Below are 16,997 nucleotides of genomic sequence, written 5' to 3'. Positions count from 1 at the left end.
TTCTTGAGGTTATCATCTTTGTACACATTTGGTGTCAAAATCGTGATATGAGAAAACGATGTCCAGAGCTCGAACTTCCTGGCAAATCTTGGAATTCCAAGCAGATTTATCCATGAACATAAACTTCAATCTCCTTGGGCACTTCCTCATGGCATGGTTAACAACATCTGTGCACATCACACATAATGGTTATGGAGACATTAACATTTTTCGCGACTGTCGTACCTGACCACGCTTAGTTTTCAGCGTGTTTGTGCAAGATTTTTTTCCTTCACTTGTCTTCAATCTGAAATAACTTTTCACTCGTAGCAAGAAAATCGATGAAATTTTTACCATCAATAGAGGACTTGTTTATGATCAGACTGCTGTAAAAAAATATGATTATGATCATTGAGAGCGTCACAATAAATTATCCTTTGCGTCCGGATTCTAACTGGACAATGCTTTAGTTGGGAATTAGTGAACAAAATTTGGAAAAGATCGGGTCGGGCTATTCTGCACGAAGTTATAACAATTCTAGAAAAAGGTATAATTATCCGATAGCCAACTTTGAGCTGTTATATCTCCGGATTCAATGAACCGAACGCAATGAAATTTTGACCATTTATGACTTATATAATGAGCTTTGAAAAACGTTTGACACAACTTTAAATTATTAACAAGAGAAAAAATTATAACGATTTTATTAATTTTATGATTTTTTAGTAAATTGGTCTATTTTTAATATGTATCCAAATACTTTTTCCATTAATTGAAGGCTATGTTGTTACTTTCCTTCAAAACATATTCATCTCTCTCTCTTCTTGGCGTAACGTCCTCATTGGGACAAAGCCTGCTTCTCAGCTTAGTGTTCTATGAGCACTTCCACAGTTATTAACTGAGAGCTTCCTCTGCCAATGACCATTTTGCATGCGTATATCGTGTGGCAGGCACGAAGATACTCTATGCCCAAGGAAGTCAAGGAAATTTCCTTTACGAAAAGATCCTGGACTGACCTGGAATCGAACCCGTCACCCTCAGCATGGTTATGCTGAATACCCGTGCGCTTACCGCCTCGGCTATATGGGCCCTTTAAAACATATTCATATTCAAGACAACTAGAGGGAGTTCAAATGAACTTTAATAAGCATCTTAAATTTTGAAACGATGTTGAAGTTTTAGGAAATTTGGTGTTTTATTAGAAAAGTAAACTAATCGTAATAATTTTCTTCCGTGTTAAGAATTTTAAGTTGTGTCGAAAGTTTTTCAAAGCACATTATATAAGTCATAAATGGTCAAAATTTCATTGCATTCGGTTCATTGAATCCGGAGATATAACAGCTCAAAATTGGCTATCGGATAATTATACCTTTTTCTAGAATTGTTATAACTTCGTGCAGAATAGCCCGATCTTTTCCAAATTTTGTTCACTAATACACAACTAGTTGATCAACTTACAGTGAAAATTTGAGAATATTTGATGCACGTTTCGAAAAGTTACAGCTAGTTGAACATTTTTTGAAAAGTGAAAATTTTGCCTGTCCCGATCATTTTGTCTATCCCCTGTACATCTCGATATCCCTCCCTATCTCGATGGTCGGTCCCTTCATTCTGCATACATTTTACCTTTCTACATATCGATATCTTATCTCGATATCTCTCTATCTGGATGCGATCTCGTTTATTTTTGTTCTAGATTTTTTCTCCATATGTCGATATGACCGTTTTTACAGGTTGCTAGATCTCGTTTCTGACATCTGACATCTGTTTGTTGCCGGTTTTTCCTAGTTACGAACGATTTTTCAATCTAGTGTGCATTACAAATTGATTCTTGAGTTCGATCTCTCCCTATCTCGATGGGCTCTTCAATATCGAGATGTATCTGTATCATAATACACTATGTTTCATAACTATGAATCCAAACAATATTTTTGGATACTCGGATATATAGGTATAATGAATTCGAATCATATAGAGTTTTGCATCGAAATTTAACCTCTATATTCTCTCAAAAAAAAAAAAAAAAATAACACCGTTCAACTGCAACGAATGGGAAACAAAACAAACCACCGGAAAATGTCAAAATTCGCATGAGAGGGAAAAGGAAGGGACGAACGAGAATGAACCGAACGTTCGTTCGTGGAATCACCTTGTAAAATTCAATTGTTCTCCTGTTTTATTCATTATTTAGAGTAGACATGATAAAAATTAGATTTCGATATTTCATGTGTTCTCGGCATCTGATATAAAAAAGACACTACACCGTCTTCAACCAGAGGTTGCACAGACTGAACAATTCACTAACATTAGGCAACGGACAACACGGAACACCCAGTAGACCAGTGGAGGATTTTTCGTTTGACAAAAAGTTTCCTCCGGCTGAAGCGGGAATCAAACCCTCACTCCGTGGCACTCACAATACGCCTAAACGACTGACGCCGCTAACCGCACGGCCACGAAGCCCACAAAACTCTAATATAAATTCCCTTGTTTCATAACAATAAGGACTGTTCATTTTATAAAGAGGACAACTTTGCAAGGCTATAAAAAGAAAACGCGTAGTTCAAATTTGAGCAGCCTTGGTAAGTTGTTTAGTACATTATATTAGTAGATAATAACCATAAATAAATTGGTTTAAAATGATTGAACTTCATAGAAATGTGGCAAAGTGTTTTGAGAGATCAATTTTTCAATTCCCAAAAACTAAAGATAAACACAAAATTTCTGTAAAACATCGGTGTATCGTTTTTAATTGCAAAAAAGTGTTAGCCATGCTGCAGCAGTTTGAGTGATACATATTCTGGCAAAATATAAACCTAATCGGAATAATGGTTGTTGAGATATTAAAGTTACAAATTGGACTCGATTTTCAGAATAAAATTTATTTGTTAAACAAAAATGTATAAAAATATCAAATTTTGAATGTTTTCAATGGATCTAGTCGAAAGTACTAATAATGCAAATTCAAATGCAGAAAACCGCTTCTTGATAGCATTGTTGGCTTGGTTACTGTGCTTCATGGCAGTTACCGGAGATAAAATCGCTTCGTTTCATGAAGGTTCTTCTAAATAACGATGTACTCTATTGCAAATACAACGTAACAATGATGTCGAAAATAAAAATTAACATGTAGTTATTTTCAAATCTATATATATAAAAATGTAGTGGCATACGTGGGACCGCGCATAACTTGCGAACGGATGGTCCGATTTGGGTCGTCTGAGTTTTGTTCTGTTAGTTTTCATCCAAGGAAGGTTTATGGGGCAAAAAACATGGAGAAATGAGAGTTTGTGAAAATCAATCATCCATACATTTTGTGACCGGGGGCTTGGTCTTGGATAGAAACTTGAAACGTCAAAAACGCAGTAGGCAAGACAAAGTTTGCCGGGTACAGCTAGTAAGGTATATAATTACATAGGGTCAGACCTTGCTGAAAATAAATAATAATAAGCTTCTCTAGAATCAAAAACTTGCATTTATGGAGTAAAAAGTACACACCTGGAAAATATCATGTAATTTTAAGTGTCCTGAACCTGACATATACGAGCATCTTCAGAAACACAAATTTAGAGGTTGAAACATGTAAATTTACGTCTTTCAAAACACCCCGAAATAAAACTTTTTTTTCTTAGCGTCTAGCAATCGCTAGAACCGATTTGACAGGAAAAACAGAAAAGTAAAATAATACCATGCATGGATTCGAACATGTGGGACGATTTTCACGAGGTCCGTTCAGCTGCTTGGTTTCGCCGATGATATTGATATTATTGCTCGTAAATTTGAGACGATGGCGGAAACGTACATCCGACTAAAGAGTGAAGCCAGGCGAATCGGATTAGTCATTAATGTGTCGAAGACAAAGTACATGATGGCAAAGGGCTCCAGGGAGGAATCACCGCGCCCGCCACCCCGAATTCATATCGACGGTGATGAAATCGAGGCGGTTGAAGAATTCGTGTACTTGGGCTCACTGGTGACCGACGACAACGACACCAGCAGAGAAATTCAGAGGCGCATTGTGGCAGGAAATCGTGCCTACTTTGGACTCCGCAGAACTCTACGATCGAATAAAGCTCGCCGTAACACGAAGTTAACTATCTACAAAACGTTGATTAGACCGGTCGTCCTCTATGGGCACGAAACATGGACCCTACGTGCAGAGGACCAACGCGCCCTTGGAGTTTTCGAACGGAAGGTGTTGCGTACCATCTACGGCGGAGTGCAGATGGAAGACGGGACTTGGAGAAGGCGAATGAACCACGAGCTGCATCAGCTGCTGAGAGAACCAACCATCGTCCATACCGCGAAAATCGGGAGGCTACGGTGGGCGGGTCACGTCATCAGGATGTCGGATAGCAACCCGACTAAAATGGTTCTCGAGAGTCATCCGACCGGTACAAGAAGACGTGGAGCGCAGCGAGCTAGGTGGGTCGACCAAGTGGAGGACGATCTGCGGACCCTACGCAGAGTGCGGAACTGGAGACAAACAGCCATGGACCGAGTGGAATGGAGGCGGCTACTATGTACAGCAGAGGCCACCCCGGCCTTAGCCTGACCGCTCCGCTCCTCATGGATTCGAACATCGGATCTGCTGATCGTGAGCCACGTCTCTTACCTCTCGGCTATTTCACCAAGTTAGATGATGGCTGATGTACGTGATACTGATTCTACGTTTCTGGTGAACCGAATATGTTGACATCTAACGCAACCAACCAGCACTTACATGATGCGCGTAAAATTGAGTCCAATTTGTGATTCAGTCTTGAGAACGTTTACGTTCTTTGGTGATTCCGTTTCGTGCAAATTTAAGAATTTCTAAGTGTGTATGCCATTTTTCATTATGGCCATCATTAAGTATTAAGGACAAGGTATTTGGAGTACATAGCTCAAAATTTCCAGAGCACCGTTTTTTAGAACCGTTGAACGGATTTGGATGAAAATGCATCACGCTAATTGTTCCGTGGTTGTCAATAGCGTGATGCATTTTAATCCAAATCCGTTCAACGGTTCTAAAAAACGGTGCTCTAGAAATTTTGAGCAATGTACTCCAAATACCTTGTCCTTAAATTTATGATGAAGAATGTACTTTAAAGCATATTTTTCTTCGGTATCATTTAGAATGCGATTCTCTTCTATACTGGACAAATTTTGAACTGATTCCGTAGTGTTATTGCATCACTGGACTTAACATGGAAATTTTAAAGTTATGTATGTGGAAAGTTGTGTAGAATTTTGAGAAATGAGGTTTTATTGAGTTTCAACGAAAACCGCTTCAGTTCCATAACTAAGGACAATTTGTATAATGTTATATTTTTCCTACACTGTAGAATAGCTATGGAAATTTATGCAAAAAACCGATAATGATTTTATTGAAAAATAAAAAAGATATCACACAAATAAGGTGTCCTCTTTATAAAATGAACAGTCCTTAGATCCAAGCGAGAATTCATTCTAGTTAATTTAAGCTACACAAAATATTCAACATTATCAATAATGAGTAGTCTCTCTTTTGTTCTTTATATGCTCAAACAGTCTATCCAGGATACTTTTAATAAACTTTTAATTGATTTTATTCCACGTTCAAACAACTACACGGTTTAGATTTGGAAAACATCCGTACGGCTTATTTTATTTATTTTATTTACACGAAACTAAGTCATAGTTGCTTGAACCGTGTGAACAAGTGTATTCATGATCTTGATAAAACGTTGTCTAATTTTTTTAAGGTGAATATATAACGAAGCCAAACATCGAATTTTCAAAAGCACAAACCTCAAGAACCGAGGGTTGGCTTGCGCTGAAAAGTTGATCGATTGGTCACCACCAGCGGGTCACCAATCGATCAACTTTTCAGCGCAATCCGTCTTTTGGTTCCTCAGATTTGTGCTCTTGAAAATTTGAGGTGTGGCTTCGTTATATATTCACCTTAACGGCGTTGCTGCAATAAACGATAGTATATATTTTTCAGGTTCAGAAGCTCGGCACATCTCTGAATACCCGTCCATTCGAGTCGACAGAACCCTCTCCATACCAACATGCCGCCACCCCCGAGAGATTCCGTGGTTATTTTCGTAAAAATCTCTCCAGTACGAAAAAAGCTATTCGGTCGATACAAGCTGAACTTCTTTTCGACTTAAAAGGTATCCCAAAGTGTCAAATATGTCTTGAGAAGCCAATCAAATAAATATTTAAACAAATAACAGTTGATTCGTTGTATGTTGAAGGACCATCCTATCTCGATATATCGAGATGACCAGAATGAACTGTAATTTGTTGAAGAATTTAGAGATCTAAATAAGGAATCAATTTTTAAACTTTCGTAACTAGGAAAAACCTTCACCAAACAGTTTTAATTTCACCTTCTCAGATTAATTTGCACTTTGGAAACCAGATACAGTAACCTGTAAAAATAGTATATTGACAAATCGAGAAAAAATCTAGAACAATAACCATCGGGATCGAATAAAGACAGAGAAATAAATTGATATTTACCTTCAAAGAACTGTAATCAGTTTTGTACCTTTTAATTCCGCCCTTTATGCCACCCTATAGAGGGCAGAATTAAAAGGTTCAATACTGAATACACTCATTCGAAGAGGGTATTTTGCATAGAGGGTTCGAAAAGTCGATGCAAGATGATATTTACCTATATATATACTTTATTACAATCCCAATGCATGTTATCGCAATCAAATTTTGAGCACAAATCCTTATCAGAAATATCTAAATGCCTGGAAAATATATTCATACTAAATTCTTGTAGGATCGAAAAGAATTAAAAAATCTGTTACAGGTTGATTTTGGTACTTTCGGCAGATTTACTCTCTTCGTCATCAGGAGGTTTTCAAACCAAAGCAAACTGGGACAAACTATCTGAAACTATTTTCATCTACCTCAAAAAAAATATAAAATCACTATATTACTTCTTCCATACCATACCGCTATGCATTCGGAAACTACTGAACCGATCGGTGTGAAATTTTGTGTGTGGGTGCTGTTAGGGCCGGGGAAGGTTCTTAGCTTTGTGTGAGACTTCTCAGGTTTCTGGAACGGGGGGCTCCCATACAGGTGACTTTGCGGGGGACGTCCCTATGGAGCAACATGTCTAAAAACGCAGTAGTCAGGCAGTACGACGTTTATCGGGACAGCAATCTAGAGTGCGTTGCTAAGATGCCATTGCTCAACAAATGTCAAATTTGTAGTGTTCACGCTGCAGGTTTTTTTTTTACTACGGAACTCGCCCGGCCCTAGAGGAGGTCCGGTTGGAGGACCAATGGACCATACTGTACGTTTGTAACTAGCTGCCTGCCAAGTACTAACCCGTACAAGCTAGCAGCAGCAAGGAAGCGATCGGTTTTGGTACCCAATACTCTACTCCTTCGGCGTTGGCCCACACGGTTACGCACGGTTGCGATAGCTCTACCGTGGGGCAGGATTGTAGCAGCAAGGCTGCTCGGGGATGTGCGTTGGTCCGGAATGGCATCGGAATCGTTCCAGCGGCTTTATTAGGGGTCGATAGCGGATGTAGGCGTCTTCTGTCATTGGCAATATCAACACAGCTTAGAAAACTCTCCTGTGATTCCCTAAGGAATTCCTCATGAGGTTTTTCGGAAATTTACCCGGGAATTCCTTCTGTGATTTTTTCTGGAACAGCTTTTGGGATTATTTTAAAAATAACTCCAAGCACTCTTCTTGGGATTCCTCCAGAAATTCCTTCAGGAGTTGTTTCAGGATTCCTCTGTGAATTCCTTCAAGGATTCGTCTAAAACATCCTACAGGGATTTGTCCAGGAGTTCCTCTATAAAGTCCGCCAGAGATTTCTCTAGAAATTCCTCCAGGTATTCCTCTAGATATACTTCGACCAATTCCTCTAAAGATTCCACCAGGGGTTCATCCAGGAACTTCTCCAGGAATTCTTTCAGGGATTTGTTCAAGAATTCCTCCAGGGATTCTTCCTGGAAGTTCTCCAAGAATTGCCCCAGGAATTGATCCAAAAAATCCTTCAGGGATTCCTTTTTGAAATTGTTTCGAGAATTTCTTCAGTAATTCCTCCAGAAGTTCTTCCATAGATTCCTCCGGGAATTCTTTCAGGGTTTCCTTGAGGAATTTTCCCAGAAATTTCTCCTCCAGGTATTCCTCCAAGGATTTCTCCAGAGATTTCTCCAGGAATACCACCAGAATTTCCTCCAGGAAATCCTTCAGGAATTGGTCCAGGTATGGCGCTGTCCATAAACTACGTAGACTTTTTTTCGGTCATCTCAGACCCCCCCTCCCCCCTCGTAGACTTTTGTTCATACAAAATTTTCGAAATTTGTATGGAGCGTAGACTTTGGCCAGACCCCCCCGTCCCCCCCTAAGAGTCTACGTAGTTTATGGACAGGCCCTATTTACCAGAAATTCCTTTTTGGATTACTCTAAAGATTCTTTCAGAGATTCCTTCAGGAATTCCTTCGATAATTTCTCCAATTCGGCATCAACATTTCAAAAGGGCGTAACTGCTTTTACAACCAATTATTTCTCACAGAGCTGTGCATCGTATATCATTCATCTTACGCAATTCACATACATTAAACAAAAGAGGAGGATTTAATCTTTCTATTTGGGTGAAAACTAACAAAACAAAACTCAGATGACCCAAATCGGACCACCTGTTTGCATGTTATTCGCGGTCCCACGTATGCCACTGCATTTATATATATAGACTAGCTGACCCGGCAAACTTTGTATTGCCCCATTTTAATTGTGGATCTTTCACTACGACACTTTAAATTGGTTTAGTTCTGATCTCGGGAGAGATGAGATACGGTCCACAGCTTTATGAGAAGGCATTGGTTGCAAAAGCAGTTTATGTTTATTTATATGTAATTTATATATAATATATATAATGGAATTTCTGCAGTGATTCCTCCAGGTATTTTCTAGAAATACCTCATGAAATTCCTGTAGAAATTCTATAAGGGATTCCTCGAGGAATTTCTCCAGAAACTGTTTAAAGGATTCCTCCAGGGATTCTATCTAAAAGTTTTCCAGCGATTGTTCAAGAAAATCCTCGAGAAGTTCCTCCAGGAGTTCCTCTGAAGATTACTCAAGGAATTTCTCTAGAAATTCATCGAGGAATTCGCACAAGCATGTGTCCAGGCATTCCTTCAAGAGCTTCTCTTGGGAATCCTCTAGGGACCGCTCTTGGAATTCCTGTAGGCATTTCTCCGGGAGTTCCCCCAGGGATTTTCATAGGGATTCCTCCAGGCATTTTTTTAGGATTTGGTTCTGGGACTCTTCCAGGAATACCTATAAAAATTCCACCAGGAATTATCCCAGGAACTCCTGCGGAAATTACCTCAGGAATTCTTGCAGAAATTAATCCAATAATTCGTTCAGAAATTACAACGGCAATTTATCCAGGAAATCCTCCAGGAAATCATCCTTCCGGAGTTTATACACACATTATTCCAAAAATTCAGGGATTCCTCCAGCGATTTCTCCAGAAATTGGTTCAAGGGATTCCTCCAGTAATTTCACCAGGATTTACCGATAATTTCCCAGTAATGCCAAGAAGAATTTAACAAGAAAAACCTTCAGGGATTCCACTAAAGATTCTTCCGGAACAGAAGATGTTAAAAACCATCAGAACTAAACCAATTTTAAGTGTAGTGAAAGATCCACAATTAAAATGGGGCAATACAAAGTTTGCCGGGTCAGCTAGTATTACATATAATATAATTACAACAAAAAAGCGAAAATGTCTATGCGCTCCCTTCACATCGGAAGTAGTTGCAGATCAGCTTCTTAAGTACAAGAATTGTTTCTTGCTGGAACAGCAGGTGACATTACACGAGGAATTTATAGAGAGTTGTTTCTTGGTGAAAACAACTCTGATGACTCTAAAAAAAAAAAGGAGTGCTTAAGACTTCTATGACTAGAATAAAGACCAATGTAAATATAAACAAACTGGATGATACTATAGAAACATTGTATTGTTTAATTCGAATGTTTGTGCAACATAAATAAACAGTTGTTTAGGATTTCACAATGAGAGTAGTAAAACACCAAAATCAAGATCAAGTACAAAACAAGATAGAAATTTTAATTTGATTTTCTCTTCCACAATTCAACATTTACTACTTTCAAAAATTCCATCGCACATTCCGATTTAGTAATGAAACTTAATGATACAGTCCGAATTTGTTGAATTTTTTTTTTATATTATGGTTTTTCTTAAATCTGGTGAATTTGTTAGTTTTATGTTTTAGCTAAAATATTCCGTTCCGTAATCGGTGGTTAAAATAAAATTCAATAATCTCATCAGCTACATAACTACAATATATATACTATAACTGACTATTAGTTCATCCATCCTTCGTTTCCCGTCCCGATTTGTTGTGTTGTGTTGTTTGCTAGCAATTCAAAAAGCGTGGCCTGAAAAGCATGGGGAATGTTATGCATTCTCGTGCCTGCAAAAGATTCCTTTCTCGATGCTTTTCGGTTGTTGATTTTTCTTCCCAGTTTGTTTTTGTGGTATGTTCAGCTTTTGGGGCTGGAAGGAGGCGCTTTTCAAATAAATTTGGTTTGTAGCATGATTCTAGAGCTGTTTTTTTTATGTCTGTCTCCTTGCTTTCACAGTTACGTTGTTTGTCTCTAGTATGCACATACAGCTTGGATCTCGGTTCTCTCTCTTGATAATTCAACAACCAAAATGTGTTATGGTGTAATCAGTTTTAATGCATTAACATTTGGTCGTCATCGATGAGTGTGAACTGATATTACGATGATAAATAAAATAATATGCTCTACTGTATTAGAATATTACACATTCGTAAGAAAAATCACGGTTCATTTGATTCACGTTGCTTGTTTTTACGCGAGTTGGAAAAATAGCTTTATTGTGAATTGCTCCCTTATCTCTTTTATTATGGTGCTATTACCGCTATTACGCATCATTGGGTCGTCATTTGAATTAGAAAATTGGGCTCGGAATTTCCTATTCAAATGAGATTACTTTTCATTCACTAACGACTGTTAATTCTACGTTTTATCTCTTTTCAGCTTCGTCATGCTGTAAGGTAAGTTCACCAAGAACATTGACGAAAGACGTGACGTGGCTCGTTTCCGTATGATCTTCTTCACTTGTTGACAATCGATAGATTTTCGGGGGACGTATTTGACTCTCAATGATGATTGGTGGGTAACAGTTGTACTTAGTGTCAGCTTTTCCGTCTTGAAATTTGTTTTCCATCTCGGTTCGCGATTTAGACAATGGTCGCCATATGGTGCGTCTCTCAGACGTAATTGATAATAATAGCTTTTCCATTTCCCTGATTGTGATATCTCGAAAAATAACATTCAAGGAGGGAAAATGAACTATTTCTTTAAAATTGGATTTCGAAATTGATACTATTTTTACAACAATGCATCCTTCCAACATTTTATGATTTTAATGTGTCGTGATACACATGCTCTTCTATTACAGCACCGTTTCATTAGTAAAAGTCCGTGGTCCATTGACCAACGAATATCGCGAAGAGCCAACGTCCTTTTTGCCACCGGGTATTTGTTTGCTCGATTTGACGAAAATTTCCTTGAACGTTTCGCGGAACTGACGCGACATCCCGCAGTAGATTGCAAAATTGATTGGATAGCTAACGATGAGGAAAAAGTTTGCAAACAGGATGAACAGGTTCGCTATGTAGTAGTCGAGGAACTCATAAATAAGCGAGGAGATGATGTGTAAGGCCGTAATCACAGCGAGCGGTATTTCCACGACGAGGAAAACTGTTACCACAACTATCAACATAAGTGTGGTGCAGTTGGAGTCCCGGACCCGCTTGCATTCGCGCTTTTTGGCGGTGTCTTTGAAGAGGCGTTCACGTTTCTGCTGGGCTTGGCGCATTGCCTTGAACAGCAGCACGTTCAGTGCAACCAAACTCCCGCACGGTATCAGATGCACGAACAATATCCGGAACGAAAAATAGAAGGTATAGTACACGTCTTCGCCTACGTAGTCGTGCACCCAGCTTGAGGTCTCGGTGTGGCAAACATCCGTTGAATGGCCGTTCCATTCGATTGTCACCAGGCTGTACGATCTGAAATAATGGAAGAGGAAACATTATTTTCAATATACAGTGCTTTTAGGGTTGTTGGGGAAACTCCTGCTGGCAGACAGATTGAAGCAATTGTACACTCGTGGAGAAGGTAGATGTGTAATGATTTTCTTGGAACCTATTAGACCCTGATAGAGCGTAATGGCAAAATGAATGATAAAAAGGGTTAATGTTTTTTTAAACTAGCATTAAACCTATAAAAATAACAATAAACATTGTATAGCAACGGCTTCGTGCCATGAGTCAAAATATGCATGGATAAAGGTGGGAGCCTCTTGACGGACGAACGTGAGGTGGTCGAAAGGTGGAAGCAGCACTTCGATGAGCACCTGAATGGCGTCGAAAACGCAGGAATCAGTTCAAAATCCGCAAAGGAGCTTGTAAGACAAGTTTGAGTAGTGTTCATACATAAGATAAAAAAAAGGTTAAATGTCCTCGAAATCGTATAGGCCAATAAGTCTTACATCGATCTTCCCAAAACTGATGAAAAAAAATTAAAGATGAGTATATTAAATCGAACGTACTCCAATCCAAGATAAATCATTAGACAGAGCTCAATTTGCCTACCAAATTGGTAAATCGACAATATCGGCACTTCATAAGTTACTAGAATTGAAAAAAAAAACATTTGAACAAAAAGAAATACTTTTGGTAGCAATACTTGACTTAGAAGGCGCGTTCAACAACGCTAGCTTTGCATCGATTGAAAGGGTCATGACTTTTTCTAGGAACATAATCATTTGGATTGAAGTGATGCTTTCAAGAAGAGAAATATCAGCATTTCCTAAGAATTCAGTTCAAAAGGTTACAGCTGGTCAGGGCTATGCCCAAGGAGGAGTTATTTCTCCTCTCCTCTGGTCCCTGATTGTTGATGACCTTCTTGGAAAATTACAGCATCAAGGATCAAGGAAGTATGCAATGTAATTTGCGGATGACATTGTCATTATTGTCCTTGGTAAATTCGAAAAGGTTATATCAGATCGAATGCAAGCAGCATTAAATCTCAGGCTGCGGGATACGTGGAAAGCTCCGTCCAGGATTCCCCGCAACAGATTCGATTTGATTTTCAGAAACTTGTATTTTCCAAAAGATAGACAAAGATACACAGTTCAAAATTGTTGCATCGAGTTCGCTGTAACTAAATGACCTCCATCGCCTTCAACTCAAATCTCCATCGGATTGTAAAATTACAGGATATTTGCAGTATGGAACTTGCTTACAACTTTGCGTGCAATACATTCTTCTTTGTAAAATCAAATGAAATGGAAATTTAAGCGTTCTAATATTTACACAGATAAAAATAATGAGATTTACACGTCATATAAACTTCATTTAAGTCATGTAAACTTAGTGTTATGATAATTTACATGATATATCATGTAAATTTGTGTTATATGTCATGTAAAAACTCAGAGTCATGCGGAATTACATGACATATAATGGTAGTTTACATGACATTTTATTACTTTTACATGATACTAGCTGTACCCGGCAAACTTTGTCTTGCCTACTGCGTTTTTTGACGTTTCAAGCCCCTAGCCAAGCGCCCAAGTCCCCGTTCAAAATGTACGAAAACTCGATTTTCAAAAACTCTTAATTATCCCATGTTTTTGCCTCATAAACCTTCCTTGGGTGAAAACTAACAGAACAAAACTAAGACGACCCAAATCGGGCCCTCCGTTTGCAAGTTATGCGCGGTCCCACGTATGCCATTACATTTTTATATATATAGATATAGATAGATGTCATGTAAACTTCTGTGATATCCCACGCTCCAAACATGTGCATAGCATCATATGTCACAGAATTTTACACTCTTTTTTCGATCTGTGTACGTCACGTGTAGTTTTCAGAATTTCTTTCTGTGTACACAGCATATCTTGATTGGAAATCGTGGAGGAATTCGTTGAGAATCCCTTCCGAGAAAGATTTTGACCAGTAAATAGACAGAAAAATGTAAAAAGCAGTATTTATGCCAGAAAGGCTAATATTTTGAAACATCCTTAGAAATATTTTGCAGGGGCTTATTTTTTATTAACTTAAGGAGGATTTATTAAACAGGGTAAACCGATTCAACTGATTAAAGGTGGCGATCACCAAGGCAATCTTTGACTATTTCATTCGCAAAATCATGAAACATTTCAAATAAGCAGAAAACAGTGTGTGGATTTTTATCGCGAACCACTGAATAGTCCATGCTCAGCAAGTGATACATTCGCGAATGTAACATTTCATGAACCAACATGCTCGGGAACGCTCCCCGAAATGCTGTTCATTCTCTTGCCCGGTTCGATACGAGAGCGCAATCAAGAGAGAAGATGCTCGATGACGCTAATGAAAGCGATGCATGCATTCGGTAAGAATATTTTATTGCCATAATTCTTTTTTTATTGTGACTACACAACCTGCAACGTCATGAATACAGTTAAATTAAATAGTATTTCACGTTTTTAAAGCGAAAACGCATTAAATACTTATGAAAATAACGATTATTCACAGTTGCCCCAAGCCAACGATGAGCGAGCATCGGTAAGTGTTACACTTAGCGATGCCCGCTCATCGCCGCAGCTTGTTTATATCGGAGTATCCTCTTTGTGTTCCTTCGTGAACCATGCGACTCGACGAGAGAACATACACCGCTTGGTAATTGAAACAGAACCAACAGAAGGGAAGAAAAACTGCCGAGTGGTTCACTGATCACTTTTTCGTCCAAACACTGGCAGAAAATCATGGCTTACGCAGCAATTTAATCTGCTTAGTTTGTACCCCTTTTATGTGTTTTTAAACGTTTAAAATTCATAGTTTTTAATGTAAATTCATTTATATTAATTTTTTTTTCTATTTAAAGGTTTTTACCCGTTTTTATTGTATTTTACTTTTGATAAACATCTATAACATTTAACGTGATTTAACCAACCGTTCAGCAGTTTGGTGTATTGTTAAAAAAAGCTCGTCTGTTCTACACAAGTTAACGTGGTGCTAATCTATAATTTTCTTCATGGTTTCCTTCAACATATTTTTTAATAGAACTTAATGGGAACCCGTCCGGAGATTAAAAAAAAAGGAATACTTATTGTCTCGCTTATTTTAAGAATGGAATCTCTAAGTAATCTTCTAAAGAATCTGCTGGAGGCGTTCCTACAAGAATTCTTCGATAATTGCTTGGTTCCTGTTTGCATCCTTTTCATATTATATTCCAATACTATTTGCTGGAGGAATTCCTCCAGCAATTCTTTATGTAATCCAAAAGATACATCCCTGGAACAGACGATAGAAGAATTTCTGAAAATTTCTGAAGGAACTCCTGAATGAGCTTTTGAAGAGAACCTGAGAGGAAGTTCTGAAGAAATCTCTTGAGAAATTGCTAGAATAAATCCTAGTTAAATTTCAGGAGGATTCTTTGCAGGATTTTGAAGAAATTCTGGGAGGAATCCCTAGAAAAAAATCTACAGAAATTCCTTGAGGAAACTGAGAAACTTCTGGAAGAATCCTTGGAGGAATTCTTGGAGAACAACCCTTCCGGAATTTCGTAAAAAGTCCCTGAAACAATTCCTGGAAAAATCTCTAGCAATAATCCTGGAGGAATACTTGGAGTAACTTCTGTACAAATCTCTTGCGTATTTCCTAGAAGAATTCCTGGGGGAAGTCTGGAATGAGACCCAGCAGGAATCCCTGGAGAAATTCCTGGATGAGTTCTTGGAGCAATCCCTGGAAGAATTCCTGGAGAAATCCCTGGAGGAATTCCTGGAGAAATCTCCAGAGGAATTCTGTGATGTATTCCTGGAGAAATTTCTTAAAGAAATCGTAGGAGGAATTTCTGGAGGATTTCCTGGAGGAATCCCTGAGAAAATCCCTGGTTGAATTAGTGAAGAAATCCCTGCAGCAATTTCTGGAGAAATCTCTGGAGGAAGTCATAGAGGAATGCCTGGAGGTATTCCTGGAGTATTTCCTGGAAGAACCTCTGAAGAAATTTCTGGAGGATTTCCTGTAGAAATTGCTGACATAATTTCTGATGGATCTCCAGGAATTCCTGGATCAATTCCTGGAGGAATTCCTGACAAAGTTTCTAGGGTAATTGCTGGATGAATTCCTGAGGAATTCCATGAGAAATTCCTGGATAAAATCCTGGAGGAATGGCTGCTAGAATTCCTATAGGTATTCCTGTGGGATTTGCTTGAGGAATCTTTGAAGCTGAACTCTTTGGGAAATTACGAACTTTTTTGAGGACTAATCCATAGTTTTCTTCATGGTTTCCTTCAAATTTTTTTTTTCAATTGAACATAATGGGAACCCGTCCGGAGATTAAAAAAAATGGAGGACTTATTGTCTCGCTTATTGTAAGAATCGAATCTCTGAGTAAACTTCTGAAGAAACTGCTGGAGGTGTTCCTGCGAGAATTCCTGGATAATTGCTTGGTTCCTGTTTGCATCCTTTTCAAATTATATTCCAATACTATTTGCTGGAGGAATTCCTCAAGCAATTCTTTAAGTAATCCAAAAAAAAAATACATCCCTGGAACAGGTGATAGAAGAATTTCTGAAAATTTCTGAAGGAACTCCTGAATGAACTTTTAAAGGGAACCTGAGAGGAAGTTCTGAAGAAATCTTTTGAGAAATTCCTAGAATAAATCCTGGTTAAACTTTAGGAGGATTCTTTGGAGGATTTCGAAGAAATTCTGGGCGGAATTCCTAGACAAATTTCTACAGAAATCTCTTGAGGAATTCCTTGAGGAAACTGAGCAACTTCTGAAAGAATCCTTGGAGGAATTCTTGGAGAACAACCCTTCCGGAATTTCGTAAAAATCTCTGAAACAATTCTTGGTAAAATCTCTAGCAAAAATCCTGTACACACTAAATTCAGAAATTGATCTCGGTAAACGGTTTACCGAGAATCCAACAGCTGATATCTCGGTAAAATATT

At 38.4% G+C, this 16,997-nt stretch overlaps 1 protein-coding gene across 2 annotated transcripts in view; it reads right to left on the bottom strand.

Annotated features, from left to right (window-relative positions):
* Positions 1-10,031: 10,031 nt before the first annotated feature.
* The window catches only part of LOC109407532 (sex peptide receptor), a 166,650-nt gene continuing 159,684 nt past the window's right edge, over positions 10,032-16,997 (bottom strand). For both annotated transcript variants that reach the window (XM_062856774.1, XM_019680598.3), the window contains exon 6: positions 10,032-12,059. In XM_062856774.1, the coding sequence (XP_062712758.1) occupies positions 11,441-12,059 (619 nt within the window). In that variant the 3' untranslated portion in view covers positions 10,032-11,440. The remainder of the gene's footprint in view (positions 12,060-16,997) is intronic.

The sequence above is a fragment of the Aedes albopictus genome, chromosome 3 (assembly GCF_035046485.1).
Source record: "Aedes albopictus strain Foshan chromosome 3, AalbF5, whole genome shotgun sequence".
In the NCBI taxonomy this organism is placed as follows: Eukaryota; Metazoa; Arthropoda; class Insecta; order Diptera; family Culicidae; genus Aedes; species Aedes albopictus.
The sequence above is the reverse complement of the archived record's forward strand: the minus strand, read 5'-3'. Positions and strand labels throughout refer to the sequence as shown.